General features: G+C 38.8%; 2 protein-coding genes across 3 annotated transcripts in view; one reads left to right on the forward strand and one right to left on the reverse strand.

Moving 5' to 3' along the window:
* The window catches only part of MFN1 (mitofusin 1), a 28,831-nt gene extending 16,637 nt beyond the window's left edge, over positions 1-12,194 (forward strand). Inside the window, exons 11-18 of one of the 2 annotated variants that reach the window (XM_064516638.1) lie at positions 1,216-1,342; positions 2,652-2,756; positions 3,663-3,765; positions 4,703-4,932; positions 5,437-5,601; positions 6,147-6,343; positions 8,210-8,344; positions 9,408-12,194. In XM_064516638.1, the coding sequence (XP_064372708.1) occupies positions 1,216-1,342; positions 2,652-2,756; positions 3,663-3,765; positions 4,703-4,932; positions 5,437-5,601; positions 6,147-6,343; positions 8,210-8,344; positions 9,408-9,477 (1,132 nt within the window). In that variant the 3' untranslated portion in view covers positions 9,478-12,194. The remainder of the gene's footprint in view (positions 1-1,215; positions 1,343-2,651; positions 2,757-3,662; positions 3,766-4,702; positions 4,933-5,436; positions 5,602-6,146; positions 6,344-8,209; positions 8,345-9,407) is intronic. The other variant, XM_064516640.1, reaches the window with a different exon arrangement.
* Positions 11,709-20,119, reverse strand: part of GNB4 (G protein subunit beta 4) — a 32,539-nt gene continuing 24,128 nt past the window's right edge. The window contains exons 7-10 of the mRNA XM_026113532.2: positions 20,028-20,094; positions 19,693-19,894; positions 18,142-18,358; positions 11,709-16,769 (exon numbers count right to left, since the gene is read on the reverse strand). Of these exons, the coding sequence (XP_025969317.1) occupies positions 16,663-16,769; positions 18,142-18,358; positions 19,693-19,894; positions 20,028-20,094 (593 nt within the window). The 3' untranslated portion in view covers positions 11,709-16,662. The remainder of the gene's footprint in view (positions 16,770-18,141; positions 18,359-19,692; positions 19,895-20,027; positions 20,095-20,119) is intronic.

The following is a 20,119-nucleotide window of genomic DNA, read 5'->3' on the forward strand; positions in this document are numbered from 1 at the left end:
TGTTTGGGCCTGTTTTACCTATAGATTTTTGTTAACAGTAGTGCTGAGAAACTACATGGGAGGATGTAGACACTTTAATTTGCGAATGATTAGAATACCCGAAGGGATGAGAAGAGCTCATGTCAAGTTTTGGCTTGGCCTATCGTCCGTTTCAGATTGTATCCTTACATATTTTTCTTCTGTCTTTGCTCATATAATCCTTTTAATACTAATAATAGTAGCTCATCTTTTCTCTCTGGCAGTTTTATGTGTAGTTTGAGATTTGCCTATGGATGTTTTTTCCTCACTTTTGTTGCTACCTTTGTCTCTCTTGTACCCACGTATCTTGCTGTTGTCTTTAATCCTCTCCATCCACCTTCCTTCTGCTTCCGATAATCTTATGTATCTTTATGTTCCAACAGACTCCACTGTGCTTGTCAAATATATTCACTTTCTTCAATATATCAGCTTTTCCCAACTCTGTATTTACATACTAAGTTGTCTCACTTTGTCAGATCCTATGAAAACATGCTGTTTGAAGTTATGAAAATCTGTTTGAAGTTATTCTGATATCTACTACTTTCTGTCAGTTGACCTGTGAAAATCTGTCCTGTGACCCCTGTTAATCTGAACTGCCGTTTTGATGTTTCTGCTGGCCCTTCGAGATATAACAGCTTCAGGTTTTAAACAGTTTTTACTTAAATGATAGGTCCAGGACTTCTGAAGAGTTGTCTCTGACAAGGTTAGTTTCCACAGCCTCCCTCTGACTTTGCAGGGTCATCAGGCTGTCACTGTTGAGGAATAGTTGAGTGGTGCTGGTGAGCAGCAGTAGGACAGTTTGATCAGATTTCTCCCTCCACCCTTTTTTTTTTAAATCAGGATAAGTTAGAAGTTAAGTATTAAAAGTCACAAGTTTCCCTCTTCCTCATTTTTAGTGGTAACTAAAGTATGTGTTACAACGGTAACAATTCCAATTCCAAATGCTCCTTCTGCAAATATATCAAAACCCAGTGGTGTGGGTTATGGCTGATCAATGCAGCCTTTAAAAGCACCTGTAAATTTAATATCAATATTGTAGTCATTCTGAAATAGTGCCTCTGGTCTTTTCAGCCAACATTGGATTCTTTTCGGCTGTTCAATAACCATAAGTGAGATGGGTCATGCCTGCTTACACTTGGTTGTTTCATTGTTGAGAGAATACCTGCTGGTGATGGTGATTTCCTTTCTGCTTTTTAGAGTCCATTCAATGGAAGAGCGAGAAGATCAGAAGGATAGGCTAGACTTTGTTCGAAATCAGTTAAACATTTTGACAGAAGATACTAAGGAAAAAATAAAACGTGTCACTGAGGAGGTAGAAAATAAAGTAAGTAACACAAAGAGGACAGTTTTTTAGTAAAACAAGAAAGAGATTATTTTCCCATCTTTAAATTCAGATTTAATTGGTAACAGGTTGGCAGGGCAGATGCTTTCCAGAAGAGGGGTGAATTATATACCTGGTGTTCTATTAATGCTGATCAAATTTGTATACTTGAAATCATAGACTGGCTGATTCTGGTCTTAACTCTCTCTTTCAAAGTTTCGAAGCATCCCTGTCTCCCAGGGACGAGAGTGCTAGGCGACTTGGCAAATAAATTGGTGACTCCGTCGGCAATTGAACGTTGAGCTACCAATTACTTTTTTTTTAAATTATTGTAGAAATATGGATAGCCACAGACAGTCTGAGCTTCAGGAAAGTTTGATCTGAAATTCCTTACTGTCTATAAAGCAAAAGTTCCGTTTGAAGAGGCATGAATTTTAAGGAAACTTGGATATGAAATGTTTTGAGTAGGCCCATTTCAAGTGATATCACGTAGCATATTTTGGGGCCCTTTTTCTTTCCTGAATTTGGGGATAAAATACCCACACAGGGAGGTGCTTTGTGGAAGTGTGGAAGTGAACATAGACTGCTTTATTGGATTATTGTCAGTCTAGGCAGCTTTACTGGGTTAAATACCGGAGTATTTGATAAATAAGACATTGTTTTAATTCAGACTAACAGTACTAATTCATATGGCCGTGCAAGAGATTGCTTACCTATAATCTACTTTTTGTGCATGTGTCCTGAGCGTAGGAGAGGAAAAACCCTTTGCATTCCCAGTGTGTGTTAGGGCATATCTGTGTTATCCGTGGCCTCCAGCATCCTGTGGCAGCTACTGTACTGTTCCTCTGAACTATCTGCAATTGTATGGAAAACCCTACAGGTTTTTTGTTTGGACTTTGCATTTTTTGTTGTTGTTTAGTAAGTTGATGGAAATTTTCTGGTTGGCTGGTATACATAGTTTTACCCCTAAATTCACTGTTGCAAAAACTAAGTGGGAAGAGTTTACTGAGACTTGGAAATGCCCTGACACTAACAGGACATAGCAGGACCAAAATCTCCCAGATTCAAGTGTTTCCCCTTCTGTAAAACAGTTCCTTCTGGTGACAGACAGATTTATGTGCCTCCCCTATCTTCATGAAGTACATGTTTAAAATGTCTAGGATGTTCCTTTTCAAAAAAGACTCAAAATGACAGTCCTGCCTGAATGACATGTAATTGGATAATTTATTGTAGCAGTTAGTGGAGTGGCCTGTCTTTGCTCTGGCTGGGAAAGGTAGGAAAAACTTTTTATGTATTTATCAAATTCTTCCAGGTCTCCTCTGCCATGACTGATGAGATTTGCCGGCTTTCGGTTTTGGTTGATGAATTTTATTCAGATTTTCACCCTTCTCCGCAAGTGCTGAAGCTCTACAAGACAGTAAGTTTTCACGCCAGGGTCTTTCTTTTTTTAATTTCAACTTCTATATTTTCATCATTTGTGTACCCGTTTATGCAGCATTTCGCTTAAACTTTACAGGACTTTTCTTTATGTGCATATCTCTATCTAAAAACTAGAAATGGTTGTAAATACGCTTAGTGTTTGCAAAGAGATGAGTTTAATTGTTCCAACCATCTATTTAATGGACTGGTTACTGAAACTTTTAAGTCATTCAAATCAGATTTGTAGTCTTTCATTTGTAGTAAATAAAGGTCTTATGTAAACAGTTTTGACTACTCCTAAAATAAGATAGATCCAAAAATAAAATGAGCCTGCAAACACCCAGAGCTTTGAAGTAGGTTGTTTTTTCAAAATATCTTTTTTTAAAAAGGCAGTTTTTATTAAATTTCTACAAATTCCACCTCAGAGTTATTATTTTTAAAAAAAGCATACACATCTTTTACCTCTTATGTTCAGACTTTGCTGTTAATGAATGACCATCAAAAGTGCCACCTGTTTTTAGTCTTGTTGATCAGATGAGAACACTCTGCTTTCAGGATGGTATACTCTGCTCTGGCTCTACAAATGTCTGTAGCGGACCTACATGGGTGTTGATGAGTTTGGTTTATCTTTGTGTAGACCAGTGAAATTGGCTCTTGTCAAATGATGATAGTATTAAGTCTTTGCAGAGCGGTGTGGTAGCATTATGCTCTCAGTGTCGCAGTTGTATTGAAAACGCAGACTTCTTTGTATGTCTTTTAATGATTACAGTCCTGGAGAAATCCTGTTGTGTCATTTTAATTAGGTAAGCAATAATGCATTGCATTCATCGTATCTCAGAACTGTATAATGTAACTGATTAGCTAAACAGGACTTTATGAGTGTGTTTTCTTTATGAAACTTCAGGAACTCAACAAACATATAGAAGACGGTTTGGGAAAAAACTTGGCTGATCGTTGCTCCAGTGAAGTCAATCAGTCAATGCATCAGTCGCAGCAGGAGATAATTGGTAATATGAAGAAGGAAAAACATGAAGATATGGGGGCTTTTTGTCTCTACTCCTAGTGGTCAGAACAAGGTGCACTGTAGTGCAGCAGTACACCGTTAAAGTGTGTGTTCTGCCTAAGACAGTGTTAATCCAGGTGTTGCCTCACAACTGCTCCCAGGTTGTCAGGCCTACCTGTGATTGGGCTGGGCACTGTAATGGGCCATACTGACAGCTCTCATCTAAGGAAATCTGTGCATTTACAACCTTCTAAGTGTTTTGATATGCTCAGAAGAATTGCTAGTAGTCAGTTACCTTGGGAAGTAGGTAGAAATAGTGATCATTCTCATTTGAAGAAAGTAGAGAGGATGAATGACTTAGCTGGCATCACACACTGACTCCGTGGAACTGAAATTAAACTAAAGATTTCCCAGCTCGTTCTAGAGCTGCTGCCTGTTTTCCTTATCTTTTGTAAAAGCTTTCATATGGCTGGCTTAGAGGAGGACAAATTAAAAAAAATTGCTTTTAAAAGAATTTTCTTTCTGATGATGATTTAACATTAACAGTACAAAGTGATAAAGGAAAAGCGATCCTAGATCAAGAGTGAGTGTCTGTCTAGCTCAGTAGCCTGTCTTTGATAGTAACCAGTTATAGATGCTTGGGAAAAAGAAAAATGAACCAGGGTAGATATATTGATCCATTTCTCAGCTTCCAGAAATTAGCATTTTAGGGACTTCTGAGACAAGATACCGCATCTGGATTAATGGTTTAAACATGTAATAATGGACCTGTCCTCTGGGAGCTTGTCTGATCCTTTTGTAAACCCATTTATACTTCCAGCTTCCACAATAGGTATATGAAATATTGTCAGATAATGTTTCTGCAGCACAATCTTCTCCCCAGGCCCTTTGCTGTGAAGGTTCTAACGATACCTCATCTTTACTATTCTATTTATTTCTAGAAAATCTGAAACCATTGTTGCCTTCTGGTGCTCAGAATCAGCTCCACTTGCTAATTCCATGCAGGAGGTTTGACCTTAGCTATGATCTAAATTGTCATAGTTTGTGTGCGGATTTTCAAGAGGATATCATGTTCCACTTTTCCTTGGGATGGACTTCGCTTGTAAACCGTTTCTTGGGTCCTAAGCATGCTCAGAGAGTACTGTTAGGACTAGCAGATCCAAACTTACAAGTGAGTGCTTCAGAGATTAGGCTGATATTTTGTTACATACACCGTTGTACCTTGGTGAGAACACATTGATTTACTGCAGTTGTTCCTACTACTTACCTGCTTGCTGCTGCTTTCCCCTAGTCCCTTTGTACAAAAACATGTTTTGGTGAGGATTGTTTTTATTGGATTATATTCAGGGCTACTGGTTATATCCGGGTTAAAACGACACCAAAAAAACTTTTCTTAAACTTTCTGTAGCTATTTTCTGAGTTTTGTTTTCCTTTGAATTGAACATTTTGATAACCTTTTCATCTGGATCCTTACAGCACAGTAGAATTACTCCTTGTAGTTTAGTCCTTGGTTCTGTCAGAACCTCCACTGCTTATTGGGAGCATTGTTCAGACTTCAGTGCGGAAGTTGCTTTTGAATAAAACCCTGAATATAAGAAAATAATACAGATAAAACCAGTCTGCTGTATAGTTCCGTAATGCTTTTTACTCAGGCTACCATATTCCGCTCTTCTAGATCCCTCGTCCTTTACCTACAACCCCGTCTGCTGCCAGCCTTCCTGCCGTAACTCCAGAGAACGTATCAGACGATGAATTTATGGTTTCTTTGGTAACGAGTTTAGCTTCACTCACATCACGGACCTCTATGAGCATCATCATTGTTGGCGGAGTGGCAAGTAGTGTTAGCAGCATTCACTGTACTAGAAGTGATGGCAAAGATTAAGCCAGTCTTCCCTGTTTGGTATTCCATATCGTGTAGCATGAAGTGTCGTTTACTAACGCTGGGTCAGATGAGCATGCGCAGTGAACTAGATACAAGCAGTCAGTTTGTAGTAAGAAAATTACTGAGAGTGTAGTTGACATATTCTCTATTCCATATATGTATGTTCAGTTTCTGAATTAAAGGGTGATTTGATGTTACCTTATTCAGTTTGAAGGTGGTGGGAAATTTGCTTTCTTCCTTCTTTCCTTACTAAAAGCGGTGAGGGTTCTGTAACCTTCTGCATATTCTGCCTGCTACCTGGGGTACTAGCTCTTTTGGATATAGCTGTATTGTTCTGCAGTCGTAGCTAGAAGGAATGTATTTTCTTTAACAAGATTAGTTTAAGGGCCAGGAGAATGACAAAAAAAAAAAATGTGTGGAACTGCATTTCTTTATACGCTTAATTCTGCCTGCATTCCATGTGGCAGCGCTTACTTAAGCTAATGAAGAATTCTCTTTTTCAGATTTGGAGAACAGTAGGCTGGAAGCTCATCTCTCTTTCCTTAAGTATGTATGGGTTGTTATATCTGTATGAGAGACTAACTTGGACCACTAAAGCAAAAGAGAGAGCCTTTAAACAGCAGTTCGTAAACTATGCTACTGAAAAGCTGCAGATGATCGTCAGTTTTACGAGTGCAAATTGTAGCCATCAGGTGCAACAGTAAGTATTACGCTGGTGTTTATAGTCACTAAGACAGGAAATCCATTCCAGTGCATAGTCATGTATGTGGTTTTTTACTATCTGGTATTGAGAGAAGTTATAAAATAGTATAGACGGGTAATATGTGAAGACATAAGGTTCTTAGCCTCCTTTACATCTAGTCAGTTTGAAGAAGAGAACAGCAGCAGACCTGAAATGGAAAAATAATCCATTTTACCCTTTTGTGGAGCTTGTCCTGTTCGTAGTGTAAGAACTTGAACATGTAGGATCTGTTTTGTACCAGAAGTGGGGACTGACTGTACGTGAAGTGGGAAGACAGTAGCATATTCTTGCTGTCGTTGTGTCCCTTGGCATTTATTGTGTAATAATTAAAGGTGGGAGAGGAAGGAGAAGGGAACAGGAAGCTAAGAGAAGTTTGCTGGTAGTTCCTTCTTTATGTTTGTTTTTAGTCATGGACTAATTTTGCATAAAACAGGAGAAGTCTGGTCTTTGGCGTTGTAGTTCTGCTACCATGATAGAAGCAGTTGTTGGAGAAATGAAGGCTGAAACTTGAACATAAATTGCTACTGTTTAAGGAACAGTTACCACAGTGCTTTCTCAGTATCTAAGCTCTTCCATTATATAATTTTCATTACTGCTTCAAGGTAAAGAATACTCGGAGCCTTTATAAAGAGATGAGAATAATGCCTTTCTCTTCCTGTCATCCTGAGGCATTTTGACCTGCTGCTGAAATGCTGTTTAAATCAGTTGCAGTCAGGGATGTTGTGAGAAACCGATTTGAACTGTAATAGTTAAAGCTTTACCTTTCGCACGTAAGATTCCACTTTGGACAGTCTGTTCCCCACTGAATAAATGAGGGAGTTTGAAAGAGCATGAAATTCGTACCTAAAAAGGTTCCCCCATGCACCTCAGCGCATATGCATTTGAGAATTGGTCTTAAGCTGTAGCCTCTTTGTCCAAAACCTTACTGCGAAGACACGGAAGTTAGCACAGTTCCTAGCGGAGGCTGTGTGTGTCTGTGTTTAGAGTAACATTCATTCACTTCAGACTTTGAGCCCCAAGTCAGTTTAAGTGTGAGCATTTGCTCTCTTTTCTGCCTTAAGAGTTGGTATGGTCAAGTTCCAACCAGCCAGTCCTGGCTCTCCTGTAGTGCAGAAGAGGACCTTGAGAGCCCTTCTGAATTGTCCCAGCTTTTTGTGCATCTCTTCCAAATACTTTTTCACCTGTCACTGCAAAGTCATGTCTGGGTGATCGTCTGCCTCGGTGTCTCCTTGAAACTGTCTGAGAGCGGGGCTCAAGCCTGTGTTCCAGTGAGGTGAAAGAGAGGCTAGATGGTAGGTCTCCTCTCCTGTGTGAGAGCCCTAGTTGCTGGCCTGGAGCGGGTGGTGCTATCTGGGTCTTTCTCCTCTTGTAAGAAAGTCTGGAGGCCCAGCTCCAAGAGAGAACTCCTGACTGAAGAGGCGAGTAGGACAGGGTAGCTCGGCAGGTCTGGCGCGCTCCTGCACGCTCACCTCTCCCCTGCAAAGCGCTCACCGTCTCCCTCCCGCGAGCACGGCACAAGGCTTTCACGAGGGAGTGGTTAGGCGCTCTAGCACGCGTTAGCGCAGAAGTACCCATCTGAGGTTTGCGCGTGGTGATGCTCAATGAAAAATTGCCAGTCGTGACGTTGGCACAGACTGAGGTGCATTTTGTGTGTTTAACGTTGCTGGTCTTAATTTGCAAAATAAGTAATTCTTCTGTTTTCTGCTGTTCTGTCACCACCTAGCAGCTGGAGGCTTTGACTGCTGTGTTCTGCTGCACACTGCAACACAGTGTGATTTTGTAGCAGACTTTTGTAAACCATGATCCCAATCTGTTTTCCTTTAGGGAAATGGCCACTACCTTTGCTCGGCTCTGCCAGCAGGTGGACATCACCCAGAAAAACCTGGAAGGAGAAATTGCTAGGCTTTCCAAAGAAATAGATCAGTTGGAGAACATACAGAGCAACTCCAAGCAGCTACGGTAAGTCTGGGCGTCACTGGCTGAGAGCAGATTCCTAGCCCTGCTGCGTTCGGTGAGACCAACGTTTGCTGTTGCTTTCAAGTTGAAATGAGGCAGGTGATTCTAAGGCAGGAGTGCAGAGGGGTGTGCAGCAATGCCTATTTTCTCTAGTCTAACATCAGCTTTAACCAAAGAGCCATTCAGTTGTGATAAAATAGATGCATGCTGCTGTCCAGGTGAATGAGAAGAGCTCCCAAATTACCATCTCCTAGATCAAGTTTTGTCTGAGTCTCTCTTGCATGGGGGGGATGGCTTTCTGGAGAATGTGGGAGGATGTCTTCCATAGGTAAAATAGGGTGGCACCCCCCCCCCCCCCCAAAGAACCCTTCCCACCAGGAGAGCACTGGAGCAGCTGTACTGTGTCGAGACAAGAGTCATTCAGTCTAATAATGTTTTTCTTTCAGTGCTAGTAATAGGTGTTTACAGACGAGCACCCTCTAGCACTTAGTGGTTTAGGGACTTTGGAACCGTATGTTGCATCTGAGCCTCTGAGTCTCCTGCTCATTTCTCCCTGTTGTTAGCCTGCTCTTGCTTGTGCTGCCTCTTGATCTTGGACATTCAAGACCAAAATCAGATGAATGTTTAGCCGTGTAGCGTGCACCCCCATGGCATCTTGTGCTACAAGAACATGCCTAAGCGGGGTGGGTGGTGTGAGGAGCTGTGCCGAATGCCTTGCCTGCAGCTACCATCATCAGTGAGGAAGCTGAAGGATAGCAGCTGCAGAGCCTCTCCCTCAGCACTGAGGAGGAGGAAAGCCAGTGCCAGGAAAGTCCCAGATGGACCTGGCACAACACGACCTTTGGGGAAATGGCAGCATGTCACAGCTGGCTTGTGGCCTACCTCTGCCTAGCCAGCGTCCCACAGGTACAACAGCCAAGGCTCTGATCACAGCAGACGCTTAGATTTTTCTGGTGCTCTGGGTTTCATTGATAAAGGAATGAAAAGCAAACACCGATGTTGATTGTGACTACTGTGTGATGTTACTGCATTGTAGTAAACCCTTTTTTTTTTGTTTGTTTTACAGAAACAAAGCCATTCACCTTGAGAATGAACTAGATCGCTTTACAAAACACTTTCTTCAAAAGAGTAAATAAACCCTCACTGCTGACTTTCCTGATGATCCTTTGTAGGACAAAGTAGAAATTTTACAGATGATACTTCTCCTCTGTGGAGTCACATGAATTATATTTTTAATGTTACTTTGATTATATTTGTTAATTATTGTAAAACTTGGGTTGCACTTTGACAGCAAGCCAAATTGAAGAGCTGTGGTACCCAGAATGTTATATTCATTTTGTTAGTTTGAAAATTTTGATTTAAAAAGTATATTTAAACACTAAATTTCTTTGGATGCTTAACAATAAAAACCCAAATCCATATTGGTTTGTTTTAGTATTTAGCAGTGGCAAGCCTCGCTTCCTGGCATCCAGGAGTTTATGCAAGGAGGGAGAGCTTATCACAATTTCTCTGGTTTTCAATTGACAAGAGCCAGTGGTGCAGAATGCTGCTTTTTTTCTTTTTCTTTCTCTTTTTTTTTTTTAACGACGACAGAAAGGACTCTTGATTGTTTTGAAAGCAAGTGAAATTTTGTTGGGCAGCAGGTCCTCTCATCTTTGTATAGAAGTGAAAGATAGTAAACTGTAGAGCAGTCACTAATGAAATGCAGTAGGTGCTACTACACTCTGGCTACTTGTTTAGACAATGTGGCATTGCTTAAAAAGTCAAAATGAACTTAATACTTAAGTATCGCAACAGTCGCAGGGAAAGCCAAAAAGCTTGTTAAGTGGTGAAATGGTCATTCAGCCCATGAGGACACCACTGCTACCTGTGGTCAGGCATGTGGTTACTAAACTAGCATGAAGGCAAAGGAGAATTTTTTTTTTGAATAGATATTCTTGGCACTTGATTTTTGCATGTTGGGTGAGGAAGCTTAAGGTGTCAAACTGGAGCTTGAGCTCCTGCTACTGTTTTCAAAAAACTAGTAGAGGCTGTGTTTCAGAGAGTGTGCTCATGCAACGTCCTGCACAGGTCCATGGTTCTGTTGGAGAACAGGTCTCTTCCAGCTGGGATTTAAGACAGGTACAGTTGACTATTTTACCTTTGCTCAGCTCCAGCAGGTTAAAACCTTTTTTTTTCATTTAAAAAAAAAAATTTTTTTTTTTTTTTGCTGCTGATACCTGTACTCTCTTACACCTAGATTTTTATAAGCAGACTTTGTAAAAAAAATAACTTATTTTGAAGGAGAAAGTCTTTTCAGAATATTTATATATTTTTATGGACATGTTTAACATGACTAAATAAAGTATTCGAACTTAAACCTAAAAGGTAGGGAGTTGCTATTTTCCAGTAAATAAGGGCTATCATAAAAGGAAATAGGAACTATTTGAAGACAGAGAACATGATTTTGACTGTAACATATTTCAATGTTTGTTTTTATTTGACTGTGCTAGCAGAAGCATGGCTCTTTCAAAATTTTCAATAGCAGTATGCATGAGGCAGCTCAGATGTTCTGAGAAAAATTATGAATTATGAAAATGAGTAACCACCCAGCTTTCTTGTGTATGAAGTTATAGATGTGTGCTGATGCTCATTTCTGAAGCATTTTTATGGACATGTCTCAAGCTGAACCTTTACATGCATGTGTTCTACAGTTATTTATTAAAAAAAATGCAATCCCTGTGCTCTAGTAAAGTTATTTGCCAGCTGTATAGAAGATGAACACTTAAAACATTTCTATTGTATGTATGTCATGTCCAGCCATTACAGAATGTTAAACTTCTAACCTCACAGGTTAAAGTTTTCTTCCTGTAGCAGACAACCTGTGTACTTCACCTAGCAATATGCATCAGTTAGTTAGATGCTTTGTTTTTGAAGAAAATCATTAATGCTAAACATTTGACAAAAGGAAGGAAGGTTGCTCTGAATGAATGAATGAAGTAGAATCAAGTTGGGGATTTTTTTTGTTGAGTTGGTTTTTTTCAGTCCAGGGTAAGTAATGGCTAATTTCTGGGGGGTTTTTTGCTATAATATTAACATGCTTCTGAATTTATTCAGCCCCAGTTTCTCAGGGAGAAAGTGTGTAAAACCACATGGTTTTATATAAAAAAATTGGTGTTAATAGTTGTTCAAAAGGGCTTTCATAGTATTTTCTGTTTAACATGCATATAAAAGAAGTTCAGTTCATTGTGACAAGATAACCAAAAGCAAGAATTAATTATTACAGTTACTGCAGATTTACACTCGGAGCCATGGAAAGAATGTTCATCTTCAGAATAGGCAGAGTTGCAATCATGGCTTTAATAAAGCTTTCACATGTGACACAGAATCTGGTTAAAAGCACTTGTTTATTGGTTACAATATCAACTCATGGCAACATCTTTCACTGAGCCACTGTACAAATACAAAGAAAAGATCCATCGTGGAAAAAAAAAAAAAGCTATAAACAGAGTTCATAGCAAATGATTTTTTTTTCACAGGGAAGTCTTTTTACAACAGCACTGTTAAAGAACAAATGGCACAAGTCCCTGGTTTTTTTAATAGCTTAAATAAAAGCTTTAAGACTGTTTCTGAATACATACACAATCCAAAGGCAGTGCAGAATCACTTCATAATTGATAACATTACTGAAGTTTTCCAAAGTAGTCAGCAACAAGTAAAAAAAAGAAAAAAAATATGATGAGAAATGCTGGAAAGTAAAGGCAAAGTAAAATCAAGCATGTTTAGAAGCATTTTGTTTTGGACTCCTTTGGATGTAATATGTACTGCAAGTGTTCAGATGCTTTTATTTAAAAAAAAAAAAAAAGGAGAAAAACACAAATAGAGCACCATTGTGTAAGTAAAACAAAGGCTTGAAATATCTAAGACTATTCCACTGAAGTCCGTATTAGTTAAAACCTAAACATACTGTGTGGTATAAGAATGTCAGGCACATGTAATCTGTTATCAGTTATATCAATTAGTAACACTGTTCACACATTTACCATAACAACACTGCATTAACATTCTGCATGTATTTTACATAACCAGCAATTGGATAAGAAGGCTTGTGGTGCCTCTGAAGTGTAGGAAGTAGTTTTACCAGCATGCATGCCAGGTTACTGTATACAAAGTGCACCATCAACCCATGCTTAATTACTTTTACAGGAAATGCTATCTCAAAAAAAAAATCAGTCATTCTGCTACACAACCATTTATACCAACTATTTGAATTAGCCAATACTTACTCTCACCAACATCTTAAAGCACAGCACTAAACCTAGTGGAGGTGACAGTGTCCTCAGAGAGGAAAGACTAAGCACTCTTGGAATGTTTTCACAATGTTTTCATTCCACCTTAACATAATGTGAACTTCATTGTGGGACAAGCGGTTACACTAACTGAATTAAAGAGTTAACTATTTCCAATCCATGCATTACAAGTAAGCACACTAGGACCAGCTGTTACGTCAATTCAGCTTTGCCAAGTCAGGGTCAGACCCTCTCCTTAGGCAGGGGGAAAAGCCTATTTAATCCATGTTCCTATTTCAAATGGTATATTGAACTATCAGATCTGCCAGAACTATTAAGCATCTGCAATTTAGCACAAGGCAGATGATAGCAATGTTTGGAAGAAAAAGAGTCTGGACACGATGGAAACAGGCCCACATTACTGTACTGAAAGTGAGTATACATTAGCAAGATGCCATATAGGAGCTTTTTGTGGTTTCCCAAACCTCAACCAATATATCTAACAATAAATAGAAGGCTGAGTGTACATGAGAATACACCCAAAAGCTGGGTGCTTGCCTCATTAGTATCTTCTATTACAAAGTTAAAGCAACATAAGAGAGTCTGACCAAAAAAAAAAAAAGAAAACAAAACAAAAAAACACCAAAAAACAAACTGTACCTGAATAAAATATGTCTTGCTATACAAAGCATGCAGTTCCACTTCCCAAGCTATAACTGATTTACTTTTGTAAAAGAGGCTGGGAGGAGCTACTTTGCCACCAATTGTTTTGGCACAATAGTCATATAGTTACTATAGTTCTGTAATTACATAAGTTATTGGAAATTCAGGTAATGCTGTAGTTTGGCAACAAAGATTTTAGGACAGTTTAAGATATACCCACGAGTGCTGCAAAATCCTCTACGTCATATAAAATGAATTTGCTGTCATGGTGAACAGTTAGAAACGACACTAAGCTGCCTACTTAAGCCTATGTTAAACTATAGGCATACACCATTTTTCAGATGCAAAGCTAGGCTGAAACCTTTCAAGTGCAACCTACAAAGGGTGATTTTCATTAATATCTTCATGATAGAAAGAGGGAGTTGGAGCTTTCACCATTAAATTGCTTCCATTTTAGTGAGTACATCAAAGGTCATGGATAGCTGTTTAAAAAAGGAAAATACACAGCCTTTGCAAGCTCATTATTTGCCCCCTGATATAATAAGTGTGTTGCACTAATTCCATAGGCTTTTTTTTTTTTTTTTTTAATGTGTTTTCTGAACTGTTTACAGGCCAGTAACTAGACAGCAAGTATCACCTTGGCAGGATCTATCACAAGCTTTCTGCAAGCTCCTCAGAAGCATCAGATATTATTTCCACAGCTGGATCTCTTGGACGTTTCCTTGTGCACCAACACAAAGGAGCCACCTCAGGACCTGCAGCACTACAAAAACTGGTCACCAAATGGCAAAAGCTGGCAGATACTTGCATGATGCTTTTCAAAACCTCATTAGCAAGTAGATGGCATTCCTTATTAGTTATTTTAAAAGCAGCTGAATCCAACAGACGATTGCCCATCAAACAATGATAGTGAAATTATTTGCAATAATACCTGTATGAGAGGCATTACCATGTTTATGGTCTACCTGAACTTTTAAGAAAAGAAGTTATATACATTTGTAAAATCATTTTTGGAGTTTCACAGGTAGAAACTAGTTTTAATACCAGAGTGTAAAAAGGGCAACCTGTCTTTGCAACAGTGTTGACTAGGAAATTGGTTCGAAACACACTTTTATGGAAAAAAGATTTTTTTTGTTTTTTTAGAAAAGAACATTTTCTTAAAATTCCTTAGTAACAAATTTTCAGAATGAATCACTCAAGGCAGCTGTGAAGTTAAAAAAAAAAAAAAAAAAAGAAGAAGAAAAAAAAATCAAGTGTACCACTAAAAAATAAACAGATCTGCAAGATCCCAAAGAGCTGCTCACTTGAAAGAGTAGCAAGTATTACTTACGTAAATAGTTCTGTTAATGCGGACAGATCATAAAACAAAGCCAAATGCTGAGGAATTCCTGTGACATACAATGTCAAGTGATTTTGGTCCTACACCACAGTCTGCTGTTAGTAAATGTATACTTTTCTAGCACAAGATGTGCTTTTAAAAAAAAAGTGAATTTACTGCGATTGGTACGTTTATTGGCACCTTAACCATCGTAGACATGGCAAGTTTACAGGCACAGTCTGGAAGTACTGAAATTTAAGATTACAAATGTCAGAAATTTGACAAATAGTGGTCTCGGCAACAAATCTGTTTTGGTATATTAAAAAATACTGGGCACTTATATTTACTACCTGACCCAAAGATACCCAGACTCCCCACACCTTTAGATGACAGCAGATTAACATTATCTTCCAACCTGATAATTTAAAATACGCTTATTTAAAATAAGTCACTTAAGAGAAGCCAATAGACTTAATTCCCCTTTCCAAAACCACCCCAGACTTTCCGATTCCCAAGAGAACATCCATTGCAAGCACAGGCATGCTGCCAGGCACCAAAGAGTTACGCGGTCTTCCTGGGTAGTTTGAAACAGCATGAATCACTTGATTTTTCCTATATCTACACTCAAGTGTACTTGATCAGAACCTATCATTCATAAGCAACTGACATCAAAATCAGAATAAATGAGGACCAGGAGAGGAAATGGCTATTTACAGTGTCAGAATGAAGAACGATTAGCATCTAATAAGCTGCCATGGCACAGACTACTGTGACCATAAGAGAACAAGCAAATCACTAAGATTATAGTACAAAATTTTAAAGGGTCACACAGGTTAAGTAAAGTTATTTGGTTCACTGTAAGTTACACAATTCCTTTTATAATTCACACTGCACATAACTGACAACAAGCACGTTTGGTTGTGGTATGTGTCGGCAATCCCCCAGTCTGAAGGGGATTACACATAATTAACTGCACATTTTAACTCTTTAAGAATTCTAAGTGAAGTCCTCTTGAATATCTCAATTTATTGTAGTAATTGCAGAGCAAGCTTTGCAAATACACTGCTTTCTGCGCACTAAATATCATGGCAAATCATTTTGTTAGTGCAAATCAACTAGAGTTAGTGACGGGCCAAAACTACCTCATTTAGAGCTGAATTGTCAAACGGAAAAGCACTCAGCCACTTAGTGACAGCGATGCGGGTCACTTGGCTTCCATACCCAAGGACTCTATGGAATAACTTATGTGAAAAGCTGCAGTAAGGAAGCTAATACTTCTGGAACTGGACTTTTTTTTTTTTTTTTTTGCGCTGTTGTTGCAAATCTGCCTGGCATTAACTCCTTGGTGTTTGGAGGCCGCGACTGCCAATGGATGAACCAGGAACCACTGGCTTGAAGGAATAACCCCCATGATTAAATAGGCAAGCAGGTCAAGAAGTGAATGAATAAGGCGCTAGGTCTTAACTGGGAGTCTCTCCAGGGCCTTTAAAAAAAAAAAATTCAAATGCCTTCCATTATAAAAACACATACATACCATTGGCTTCACTTTATCTACAGTAAATTCACAAAAACATTTAAAACAGCAATCTAGTTCATCCACTACAAAACTCAGAAGTGACATCTCAGGTTAAAAGCAAAGCTATAAATGTAGTTCCTTAAAAAATGCAAACATATTTCTTTACATACAGACAAATGTTACATGATTGGCTGCTATAATGTGTATATTCTGTTATGTACAAAAAAAGTACAGGATTAGCAGACTCTGAGCACAAGCAAAAACCCTTCAAGGACAATCTAACCAAACCACCAAAAACAAAAAGACTGGCTCTTAGTTTGTCGGTCACCATGATTATGTGTGCTGGCCCCTTTTAAAAAGTCAGTGATTTCTTCCCCCCTCCCCTATTTCTTCACTTGATTTTTTTTATAGTTTACAGAAAGCCTTTTTGTGTAATAATCAGTGAATAGAAAAACTTCACCTGCAAATACAAGGTAGAAATGTTATTTCACAGCTATAGGCTGCAGCATTGATCTCTCCAGATCTCAAATGGAGAATGTACATGTTTGGCTCCCAGTTAATTCCAGATTCTGAGAAAACTGTCCCAAGACCCTGTAGCTACAGCCATGCCGTCATCAGTAACACCTAAACAGCTGACACGGTTGTCATGGCCAGCAAGGACACCTGGAAAAGAAGTACGGAAAGTTAAAATTCATGAGTTCAAGGCAAGGACTTCAGCTGTTAGTCTGCTCTAGACTAGTCTTAAAGCATTTTAAAAAAGATGTAATACAAAAACCTGATCATGCTCTTTATCTAGCCTGAACAACCAGACATCGGAGCAGCTGTCTCAGGAAACTCTAATTTCACAACAGATTTGTAAAGATAGGTGTATGTGTACACACACACACACACACACACACACACACACACACACACACTTACTTTTGTCTCCATCTTCTTCCCTGTCTTTAGACTTTTCCTCCTTTTTCACCCCGAAGACCTCCTTATCCCTAATCAGGCTCTCTGCTGTTTTTTCCCCCATTTTCAGTAGCCCTGTCTACAATTTTGTCCATCAAGCACTTACAAAATCAAATATGATGTTTTGTGACAGTGCCCTGAATACAGCACTACCTTACCATTTCTCAAATTTTGCAAAACCTAAGGATTAACAATCCCCTATGTATTGTATTAGACTATTAGAAAAGCAACACTGTACACTGCCTCTTCACCTCATTTTTTTCTTTTACCCTTTCTTGCACTTGTCCATCCCCTTGCCCCACGTTACTGCATCCAGCTTTATTAAAACTTAACCTGTACGCCCCTTAAGGAAGAGAATGTATTTTAATAGCAGAATTAAGGCTCACAACTGAACCAGGCCCTCATGGTTTAAGCTACTGTACAAGCTTAAGCTGTATTGTGTCAAGAAACAAATATGCTATACCATAAACATCTTGCCTATACTGACAGAGGTGATTAATTCAAGGATTAAAACTGTCTTCCTCCCATCCCTCTCAACAGCAGGAAATTACAGTCCCCAAAGCAAAAAAATTACTGTAAATTACTCCCATCTGAAGACAACTTTTATGCTACTGAAAGCATTACTTCCTGTGGTGGATGCAAAAGTCAATGCACATGTTTAATTTTGTAATACTTAATGCCATACATTTCAGTGGCACACCATTTTTTTGAGATGTAATTTAACTCTGTAGGCTGTTTCTTAGCCTCAAGAGCTGGTACCTTCCAGCACAGACATATATAATGGTCAATGCCCAATAACAAGAGCACCTCACTGACAGGAGCATTTATTAGTATTATTTCTTATACATCATAAAGATGAAAAATTAATGCAGCATAACAACTGGAAGATATGACCAAATGCAGCAAAATAAAGGACACCACTCTAGAGGAAAACAGTGCTGAGAGGAAGAAAGCAGATCCCACAACATCAACAGTGCCACTGACAATGACCTAGCTCTGCATTTCACACAGGTTTTGAATATCCATTTTTTGCTAAGGAAATGGAAAACTTCAGCTCATTTCAGTCGCATGTACCCACCTGCTCTTTCCCCTTTCAGAGTATCCCACACATTGCAGTTGAAGTCATCGTAACCTGCTAGCAAAAGGCGACCACTTTTTGAGAAGGCTACAGAAGTGATTCCACAGATGATGTTGTCATGTGAATACATCATTAGTTCCTGATCTGCACGTAGGTCAAAGAGTCGGCAAGTGGCATCATCAGAACCAGTGGCGAATGCATGTCCATTCGGGAAAAACTGAAAGTTTTAATTAAGAGACAGGAGTTTGACACCAGAAAAATACACTGTTCATGCATCATTTCAACAACTTCACAGGTTTACTTCACCAGGGTGGCCAGATAAAGGCTTAATAAGATATTAAAAATAAAAAAAAAAAACAAAAAGAATCCCCATCAATCTGGACATTAAAAAGAATATACTGCATATACGCAGCTACGCAACACACACTTCTAGAATAGTACTAACTCCACTTGAATGACTGCAATTTTATCCAGCCAGTTCCTGCACGTGGTATAACAGAAGTCACAGGGGATGTAACTAACTCCTATAAAATGAAGCAGAGCGCAACTATTTGTGTCCTGGCTGAGGGCCGCAAAGACCCGTGTGAAGCGGTGCACAGTGTTCCCTCTTCAGCTGGTCAGGCAGGTTGGCTCAGTCAAGACAGAAGACTGCACGCAAGAAATTCAATTTCCAAAATCTACTCCCAATCAAAGCCAATCTTACAATAACCATATTGATTGAAACAAGAATGAAAGGAGCTCAACACATTTCAGGATTCTAGTCTAAGTATAGGAACTGCATTTTTTTCTACTGGTCATGCTTTTGGTATTTTCTCAGCCTTAATAATTTTTCATGTTTTATCAAAAACAGATGCAGTTTAGAGTTAGGTTTCATTACCTATTATTTATCAGAGCTTGTATTTTGCAGATCAGAACATAGTGTTACTATGACAGAGGAAATATAATCCGGTTTATAAATATTACAAAATGATTCCAAGGATGAATATTCAACTTAAGTGCTGACTTTAACTTCACCTTCCAGAACATTTTGCTGAAAGCTCTTCTCAATGGAAGAAATCAAGTACAGTTTTCTTAAACAAAAAAGTTTAAGATAGGGACGCTTGGCTATTTTATTCCCTCGCGGCAGATCACATTAACAAGAATTTTCAGTTTTAACATGTCGTCACATTGAACAAGGTTTCCCTCCATTCTATGCTTCTAAAAAAAGAAGGAAAATAAAAAAAAGAATTGCTGCCCTTAAGGTCTCAGTTGTTGATGAAGAAAATAGCTGAAACGATTTCAAGAACATTTCAATGCAACACAGATAATAGTAATAATAATTGTTATAAATTAGATCACAAGTTATTAGAAAGTCTTTTTTTCTAATATTAAAGACCCTATCGCTTTCTATGAAGAGGTGTTCATTATATACAATTTAACGATCTCTTCCCTATCAAAGATATCTTGATTTAAAAACAAGGTAACACAGTAGACTATAAGCTGAATTTATTCAACTATAACTTTTATGCCCCCCGCCCGCTTTCCCATGGGGAAATACAAATGATCACTTACACAAACCGCATTAATATCTGACACGTGCCCTGTGAATGACTGCCTGCACATTCCATCGCGAATATCCCAAAGCTTTGAGGAGGCATCACAGGCACCCGAGACAAAAGTCCTCATATCTGGACTTAGAGAGAGACTCATCACATCGCCAGTATGCCCAGTAAATGTGGTGGTCTGCTGACCAGTTTCAATATCCCACAGAGCGCTGCAGATAAAGTGAGAGCATTAACACATAATCCAAATATGGATTATTGGAGAGTTTCAGTTTTAAATATAAATTAAGGTATTGAGGGGAGGGGGGGAAAAATTTTAAAAAAGCCAAGAGCTCAAAAACTAACCAAGTGGTGTCTCCTGAGCTGGTGACAATTTGGTTGTCATCTAGAAAGCGACAACAGGACAAGTATCCTAGAAACAAAACAGTCATGTTAGT

This window comes from Dromaius novaehollandiae, chromosome 9 (assembly GCF_036370855.1).
Source record: "Dromaius novaehollandiae isolate bDroNov1 chromosome 9, bDroNov1.hap1, whole genome shotgun sequence".
Lineage (NCBI taxonomy): Eukaryota > Metazoa > Chordata > Aves > Casuariiformes > Dromaiidae > Dromaius > Dromaius novaehollandiae.